General features: G+C 31.3%; 1 protein-coding gene across 1 annotated transcript; it reads right to left on the bottom strand.

The window, feature by feature from the left end:
- Window positions 1-556: 556 nt before the first annotated feature.
- LOC111510267 (RING finger protein 141) lies at window positions 557-9,911 on the bottom strand. The gene is made up of 4 exons (XM_074181420.1): window positions 9,539-9,911; window positions 7,461-7,682; window positions 3,273-3,434; window positions 557-1,797 (listed from the first exon to the last, which is right to left on the bottom strand). Exons 1-4 carry the CDS (start codon window positions 9,676-9,678, stop codon window positions 1,632-1,634), a joined length of 690 nt encoding a protein of 229 aa, XP_074037521.1. The 5' UTR covers window positions 9,679-9,911; the 3' UTR covers window positions 557-1,631.

The following is a 9,911-nucleotide window of genomic DNA, read 5'->3' as shown; positions in this document are numbered from 1 at the left end:
TTTTTTTCTGATTGATTCGGCCGTTACTTGATGAAGATCCATAGTAATTTCAAAAGCTACACGTCACGATTTGATCTCCACAAACTTTATTTGAGAAATATCTCACAACATGTTTCGCTAAGACATTAGTGATTCAATCGCTTGAAAAAGCTAATGTCTTAGAAAAACATGTGAGATATTCATATTGAATATATTGAAAAAAAAGTGGGTACTCTTTACATCTATCTATACATCTATAGAATACTATATGGAGTTCAACATATGAGAACCACATACTCTCAAAAAATAAAAAAAAAACTCTTCAAGAATCTGTATAACTTTCTACTCGATTATAATACACCTAATTAGTATAACATATTCAACATCAAGTCTTTAGAAAGTTTCTATGTGGTTAATGAATTCATGCACTCAGGCAAGGGTCCTGACCTTAATTTTTTATATTTAATCAGGTTAACAGATTTAGTACATTCACTTGTGTAAAACTCTATGAGCGCTCCCCAGCTTCCCAACTTTTTCATCGTTTTTATGCATCGAGGGAAATATTAAAATGAAAAAATGAAATTATTGAAAATTTATTTCGTAATATAACACGACAGATTTTTAAATAAGTAAAATTTCAAGGATAATACAATATAAATAAAGATAACAAATAATGAATATATACAAAGTGTCACAAATCACAAATAATTTTTTATTGAAAATTATGAAAGTGATCTTTGAATGATAAAACTATATGGTTATCACCAACTGTGCGATTTGTCAGGCTTTTCATAAAAGTAACTAATTTTTTTACTTTTTTGCACCTTATGGGACCAGGAAAATTAAAAATATTCAAATATTTTGCACTGCTGTCACACTTGAGGCAATATTTATAAATACATTGTGATAAAATGAAAAACAAAAAACAACTTGGGCAAGAACCATCATTCCAGTAGTCAACTTTATTTCAATCTAAATTTGAAGACTCCATTAGAGATTTTATTATTCCAATAATCCTTCACTCCTTCAATTACCTTTCAGTTGAAGAAAATAACTTCTCTCTGATATCAGTAATTGAATATAAGGTTGTATATACACTTATAAAACTATATAACAAGATAATAATCAAATGTGTTCATGTAAGGGCCTTTAGATGCCTGTCTTATCTTAACACCCTCTCTCAGTTATATATAGGGTGTTTCCAAATCCGATTCCTTAACTGAATTATATTTTTTCTGAAGATACCAAAGTTTTTCCATTACATTTTCTGAAAATGCACAGTGGTAAGTTGTAAAGGAGTATTTCAGTTATTCAGAACTAATGAATTATTGATATAATATTTCACTAATGCTTAAATAATTACTTTCTTCAGAAATCGTGATTCTCCTCTTATCTTAAAATTTGAAGCAATCAAGATCCTATTCAAAATTTTTGTATCAATATTTGAATAAACTATAGATAATAAGCAAATAAAAATATCACCTTGGAAACACCCTGCATATATTTTTGTCTTAAAAATGTCAATACATTAGTTTGGCAAGTATCATTCATCACAATCTTACAAAACAGCCAATCAATTTGGAGTTTTAAGTTTTACATCTCTAGGTTGAATCGTTATCACCAATCAACAAGCAATACAGTAGAAACATAATTTAAGAAGGGCTACAGGGAGATGATCTATCATGCGTTAGTTCCATAAGATTATTTCTAATTTCCTTATTTATTTCCTCTGCTTTCGGTACCTCTGAAATGACCCATGTGTCATCGGTACTTTCTAGTTTTTCTCTGCAAATTGGACAGGTGTCGTGTGATTCATTCCTGAAAAGAAATGGTGTAACCTACTTATACAGACTGGTTGAAATCTGAGCCCTCAAAAAAGAACTGATCCCAAAAATTTCTAAGTATTCGTGATACATCAGATAGCGCTGTTAAAACCCGTCATAAATCTCATCAGTGGTGCTATGCTAAACTACGATTGCATTTCTGGACTCAACTGTCCTTAAAGGCCAAACCTGGGTAAAAAAGAAGACATTTTGCCCTTTCTCTCAGTTGAATCCAGCAACGAATTCGTGGTACAACCTATTCCATAGCAGTGGAAGACAGAGGACGAATCTCGTTCATCAGTTTGGTTTTATAATTGAGTGTCTTAAGAACCTCATTTCTCTTTGATATTCATTAGATGTCTTCTGTCAATCCCATATATGGCATCAATGACATATGGCATCAAGGACAGTTTAGTCCAGCAATGCATTAGATTAGAGGTTCAGTCTTGCACCACTGATGAGACCTTTCGCCGAATCTTATTCGGCGGTCGATGTCGAAGATTGGTTTTGCAAATGACCACCTTAAGAGGTCGTGTTTTTTTTGATATTCTACGACTGAGTCTTCTGTTGATCTCATAGATGCCGATATCCTAAGGGAAGATTTATCCCTTGTATTTATGCAGACTGATCTTATTAGGTCCGCACAATTGGTAACTTCGTTAATAATAAAAATAAAAATTATTTTAAGATCATTTTAGGATCATTAAGATGCAAAAAAATTATTGACACGTTTTTGATTTTTGAAGAATATACCTTTTGTCTAATGAAAAGCCCTGTACCCAAGTAAAATTTTTTCTGTTACAAAAACAATTTTGGCAATTCTCAAAGCTAACGAAAACTGTATCAGTGGAGTAAAGAGGAGTTACGAGGACTAAATAGAAGGTAAACTTCAACTATGTAATTCAAGTCATGCCCACTAGAGTGGAGCGTTTTTTTACCTCATTATTGCAACTTTTTATTTTCATTTTCTTTTTCATTTCTTTATTTTTATTTATTTTTTGTTCAATTGTTTCATTTTTACTTGTATTTTATTTCACTATTATTTCATTTCAGTTTTTTTTGCTTAATATAATTGTTATTTTCAGCTATTCATTTTTTAATTCTTCTTTTTTAGTTGTTTCAGGGATTTCAAATCATTTTATATAGTGGACAATGGAAGTCCGAACTAGTGAAATTCAACCTATGGTATATGTGGTTGGGGGAAATGAATATTTTGAGATTTTATTTAGAAATATTATTTTGTAATACGTATGTATCTCTCCTCGATACAGTCTTCATACATTTCTTTATAAATTTAATATAACTATTAATTTTCTTATATATTTAATTTCCTTCAAGTTTCATTTTTACGGAAATAATAAATAATGATAGTCAAAAGTGAAAGTAAAAATTGAATGAAACCATCTCAAAGTTGCCGGATGACCTGTAGATTATAACCTACATATATTATTTCAAAATTAGTCAACTTACCATTCCTCTATACATGGTAGGCAATAACTATGAGCACAAGGTAATGTAACATCTTGTTTCCTTTCAAAACAAATGCAGCATTCACTGGAGGTATTTGTACTTGACTCTGAATCTACCTTTTCCAAAATACCAGATATGGTGATGTCTGATTTATCACTGGTGCTACAACCATACATTGAGTTGGAATTTCAGGACAATATAAACTCAAAAATTTAATTGAAAATTATTTCAAATCAGCTCTTCATAATCCAAAGAAATAAACTTGTTCGATTGTAATCAATTTGGACATGTTTGAAAATCGGATTGAACTGTTTCTGCCATCATTTACTTAGAACAATAAATGAAAGAAAATATGATTACAATTCCTGTTTTGAACAGATCAAAGATGTTTACAAAAATTTAGTGCAAGTCATCAGATTTGATAATTGATTAATAAATTTTATGATATAATTTTCCAATGTTTTTAGCTGTTTCGAATTGTTTTGGAAAGCAGAACCTAAGATATTTTCAGGTGATGAAAACTAGAGTAAATGAGTAAAAGCAAATTATATTAAAAAAAGATAAAAGAAAAGTAAGGGCACAAAATTGAAAAATATTTTTGGCTTTCAATTTTTGTAGATAATGAATAATCATGGAATTTTCTCCTAAAAAATTTACATAAATGTAAAAATAATTCAATATTTTCAAAATGCTAACTAGTGCTCACATTTTGATGCCCTACCCCATTCTAATATTCCATAAAAAAGTTGTGGCTGACATAATTGGCATGGTCGTTTTATTTTGAATGTTTATTAATCATTATTCCCAAATATTTGACAGTCAATCAATTTTATTTTTATATTGATTGAAATATCGAGTGGTTCTAAATTTAGCAAAGAATTTCAATAAGAGAATATATTTTGTTTTCTGAAAATTCATTGTCAAAAAATTTGTATCAAACCAAACAATGATAATATTAAAATCTGTGCCTACTTTATATTCAAATCAACACAAATTTCAGCAGTATATGTAATTACTGTATCATTAGCAAAAGAATGCGTTGTTAACCTTCAGATTTTAAATAATATGGATCGTTAAGATAAATATTGAACTATATTGGACCAACACAGAACCTTGAGGCACTCCAGATTAGAATTTTTTGGAGTGAAAAATTTGAAATTTATAACGAAGTTATAGTTCATTGGAGCCAATATTTTTAATAAAAAACCACTTGAAAACCTATTTTGGTTTAATGAGAAATGAACTCAAGTCAAGAATCTGCATATTTGACATTCACTGGAGTATAAAATTCTCTTTTCACTGATATAACACAAGGGGCAATTTTTTTTCGAAGAGACACTGTAGGAATCATTTTCTCTAAATTCAATATGGTGACATTATGACGCCATCTATGGAAATATTTTTTTAAATGCCATTTTTAACTTATCTCAAAAAACTTAGTAGAAAGTACTATTTTTTTTTACTTCAACAAAAAACTGTACCTCTTGAGTCACAAAAAAATGTCAAAGGTACTATGCGATTCATTTTTCTGAGCCAGTGAAAAAATGCATTTTTTTCGACAATAACTACTTTATAACAAGTAGGAAGCTTTGAAACTATAAACTGTGGCTATAATAATAATATATTTATTGCCATGAATTTCTTATGAAATATCAGCAACGTCAAATACAAAATTACAATTTGAAAACACATATAAATAAATAAGTACCTAAATACTTAAAATTACATCAAAATTACAAGTAAAATGTAAAAATATATATTATCACTCAGAGTACGTTCATTTGTGGCTGTTACAAAAATAGAAGAAGTATGCATATACAACTCATAGATTACACTTTACAGACATTGTAAAATTCGTCAAGTGAAATAGGGGATTTTCAGTCAGATATTCCTTCAAAGTTCGTTTGAAGATATTTAGGTATTGATTTCTTTGAAATGTGGAGGCAATGCATTATATATTTTTACTCTCGAATAGACTTGTTCTATGTAGTGGAATGCGTAGATGCTTACTTTCTCTTGTTACTTACCATATTGCAAATGTATTGATTATTTCCAGGAAATTTGTGCAATATTGCAATATTATATATGTATGCACAGTCATAATTCCTAAATTAGAAAATAATTGTCTGCAGCAGGTATCATTTTTCAGGTTAAGCATAGTTCTTATGATTTTTTTCTGATAGATGAATATATCCTTGGATGTTGGTGCATGATACCAAAATATTATGCTATAATCAATCACCGAATGGACATAAGCAAAATAAAACATTTTGATATTGTTAATACTTATGTGATACCTGAGGTATCTTATGACACAACAAGCTGATGTTAATTTACCCATTACTGCTTTTACCTGATCAGTCCAACGCAATTCTTTATCTATCATAATCCCTAAAAATTTGAAGGGAAATGTTTCATCTATTTCAGAATTATTGTCAATATTGATATGTAGTGGGGCTTCCGTACCCTTTCTGAAATGTATATAATTGGTTTTATTTTTATTGATTAAGAGGTAGTTCTTTTCACACCACTCAATAACTCGAGACACTGTTACATTAGATGTTTCATTCAGAGAATTATTATCCCTCTCTGACACAACAACTGAGATGTCGTCAGCGAGCAGAAAAACTGAGCTGATGTCTATTTGGGGACTTATGTCATTGATAAATATCAAGAAAAGAATTGGACCGAGTATGGATCCCTGAGGCATTCCTATGACAGACTGTACTTTTTCGGAGTAGGATACCGAAGATTTTAAATTATTTTTAGATGAGATACCGACTATTTGTGTTCAGTTGCTGAGGTAAGATTTTATTAGATTATTGGCTTTTCCTCTAACACCATAGCGCTCTAGTTTTAGCATTAGTAGCTCATGATCAACGAGGTCAAAAGCTTTCGTTAGGTCAAAATAAATACCAGTTACTTCATTGCCGTTATCGAATTGATCAATTATTTTAATGTTGAAATTTGAAAAATAACACTTCCTATTAGGATTTTCGAGATGAATGAATAAAAAAAAAATGGAATCACAAGAAATAAAGTATGCAAGTATGTTAATTTGAAAAAAAATCAATTCTTAAATTATTATTCGAAAACTGGTCAAACATCCTCTATTATTTCTCACATCTAGTTGTTGGACAATATTTCCATAGATGCACTGTAGTGCAGCTACATTGAATTTAGACAATTATATGGTGAAATTTTGAGAGGAATTGGTAACTTGTGTTATATCGCTGAGAAGAGAATTTTATATTCTATTAAATAGTCTAAAAAATATAAAGAGTTAAACTTCTCGAAGTTAGTTTTCGGTTAAAACGAAACAATAAATAATAATATAATAATAAAAAAATAATAATGAATAATTTTCCATAGAGGTGCATTGTGACATGCTCAGGGTTGCCCCCTTTCCTCTCATGCAGACCTACGACTTTGTAGGTACGTGTGGCAGATACCCAACGGAAAAACAAACAACCCACCGAGCTAATGTCGCGCAGAGAGTTGAAGTAAAACCATCAGGCACCTGTGCAACGTCTTCGACTTGGAAGATTCGTCGCAGATTATTTCCCACTATGAAAAGCAGAAATTAATTTCGTTTGGTCGATCCGACCAACCGATAGATCGGTTTCGGGCTGATTGCCCCATCAACAGTACCGGGCATGGTCTCCTCAGAACGGTGTGAACCGTCTGAGTATCACGACCAGAAGAAAATAATTCCAGCTAGTCATAGAATTTCTCTGCAGTTGATTTAGTGGGATGTCCACTACGCCAGCTGCAGACAGAGCCAGAAAACAATTCCACAGGCATACTCCGGGGTGGGAGTCGGAATAATGAATAATATTCTGGAGAGATGCATTGTGACATGCTCAGGGTTGCGCTCCCTGAAATCAATTTCTGCTTTTCATAGTGGGAGATGACTTGCGACGAATCTTCCAAGTCGAAGACGTTGCACAGGTGCCTGTGCACCTGCGCGGCATTAGCTGGGTGGGTTGTTTGTTTTTCCGTTGGGTATCTGCCACACCTACCTACAAAGTCGTAGGTCTGCATGAGAGGAAAGGGGGCAACCCTGAGCATGTCATATATATATATATATATATATATATATATATATATATATATATATATATATATATATATATATATCCCAATGAAAGTTATATTTTTTAACGCAAAAATGCTGGAAATTCGTACCTTTCACAATGTTCCACTGCTACAAGTTGGCACTTCAAGGTTTTAAAGACCTTCAAAAATTCACTTAGTGATAGCAGTCTGAATGTCCCAACCTTTTGAGTAACAGGGTCTATTTTCACACAAGCAATCTGCACTGTAGCTTTCCAAAATATTGTTGAATCAGAATCTCTCTTGACCGCAAATACCAACTGGTTTCCATCAGAATCCAGACATTTTTTGGTTCTGGTAAAAAATATATTCATTTTTCATTTACTTCACAATTGAATTTGACAATGAATAAAAAGTTGTGAGTACCTATTATATACAAAAATTAAATGCAAATAAACTAGAAACAACTGAATAGTCCATGATTTTACAGCCACAAACAATCTAAGGATATATGACCCATAAAGATACTTGAATCATACTCCTTAATTCAGTGAAAAAGGAATTACTCTCTTTGTTAGGGTGCTGTGGCTAAACATCCATAAGAATTGTAGTAATGGATGACTAATGTTTATAAACAATGATAACTTCAAGAAACTTGAGATAAAAATAAGATAGCAGGGATTTTCAAAAATATGTCACGAAATATTTTATAACTTTGAGGGTGCCATGGTCTGAAATACTTTTTTTTGTGAAAATTTTTTTTCCAAGCAGCTTGTCTACCTTTAACTTATCAAGTATACTCGAAATTAGGAATTACCTTGTGAAATGATCACAATAATTCTCTGCTCTCTTGATGATTTGGAGAAGTCTATTATAGAAATTCAAGAGTGTGAAATAATCGTTTTCATATACAGGTGAAAGAATTCTATTTTTGCCAATTCATGCTAGAAATTGCATGTTAAAATGACAGATTGCACCAATTCATAGCTCTCACTAGTTTCAACCTTATTATTGTTACTAAAGTTTGAAGAAAATACGTAATTTGACGACACCTGAACTATAATTGAACTCTATACTTCAATACTTGATCCAAAGCAGTACTTCTTGCCTCAAAATTATGAAAGTAATATTGGCATAATTTACAAAGTTGCAATCTCCGAAACACCTTGTTATTTTGATAAGTAAACCTGAGTTACATTTCTTATGAGGTTCCGTGAATTTATAAGACTGGTGACTCAGGGATATTTCAAACATAGAACTTATTACAGCTTGTCAAATGTAAAGATCTCTTTCTGAATTCCGTTATGGTCCCGCCTCCTAGATGTGCCTTCAATAGAAGATTATGAGTGTGAGAAAGTGAGAGAGAAAGAATTCTCAAGTCTCTTCCTAAATTAGATAAGCTGTAGGTATGTCATGAATTGGCGGCCTAACACTGTTGTTTGAATGTCATAAAATTTGAGACTTTTCGATGTTTTTCAACCTGCTAATTCTGAGTTTCATCATGTATTTGTTTTTCTTCGATGTGATAACACAAGTGCCTCTTTGGCTTCTGCACTCAAAGACACTCATGTCATCTCATTTGAAGAAACACAAATATATTACACAATAACTTTCTAGAAAAACTATTAACAAATATTCCATTTCTACTCTTCGATTATAAGCACATTTGAACCAAATTGACGATTCTTAAAAAAAAATTGAAACATTTTGTATGAATTTCAATCTGAGTTATGTTATCAGAATAATTTTTCAAAATTGGTTCAGTTTGTCCTTGAACGTACTTTTGTTCGCCAATATAGAACTAGAACTGAGTAGGTCAGGTCACAATAACAGCTAAAAGTACCGAAGTGCTGTATCAGTTTTTGATTAAATTTTTTGTATGGACTTCCTCACATCTTCCTATTCACTGGGTTAACTTGCTGAATGAACTTTGAATTATTATAGGATATTAAGCCATAACTGTTCACTTTACATGCAGGAGGAATATCTTCTCTTCCAATATAAACAGTGACACATTCAAGATTCATTATCGAAACCTTCAACTTAGGGATACATAGTGTCACGAAATTATTCTTGGTTCATTTTTTTTGTAGCATTAAGGTCTGATATTTGAGCAGTAGCATCAAGTACATATTTTAGATGGGATTTTGCACCTTATTTAGTTCAGTCAAATGTGAAATATAACATAAGTAAACAAGAATGTCACTCACAGCAAATTCAATTCACCGAGAATACCAAGAAATTGTTCATAAGTTAAACTGTTTATCTCTTCAGATAAAAGAGTGTTGATAGGGTCTTCACTCAGAATTTGTGAGAAAACATCTTGAAATTGAGAAGTAGTGGAGCCCATTTTTGGATTTCAAATATTCTTACAAATATGTGTGGTTAAATCCTTCAGAAACGATTCAGTTGAGCATGAATATAGAGACATTCATCATAGAACTGCTATTAGCACATTACTTTACAGAATTTTTTATAACAAGTTTCATAAATCAACTGAGTTTGAAAATAAAACTGTAAACTTTCATCAAAACAATTAACATGTAAACATAGACTTAAATGTCATTTACTGCTTTTTAGGTT

The sequence above is a fragment of the Leptinotarsa decemlineata genome, unplaced genomic scaffold (genome assembly GCF_025532065.1).
Source record: "Leptinotarsa decemlineata unplaced genomic scaffold, Ldec_3_MD MMD2_tig00026314_RagTag_RagTag, whole genome shotgun sequence".
NCBI classification, from domain to species: Eukaryota; Metazoa; Arthropoda; class Insecta; order Coleoptera; family Chrysomelidae; genus Leptinotarsa; species Leptinotarsa decemlineata.
Note: the sequence above shows the minus strand (reverse complement) of the source record. Positions and strands in the feature narration are given on the sequence as shown.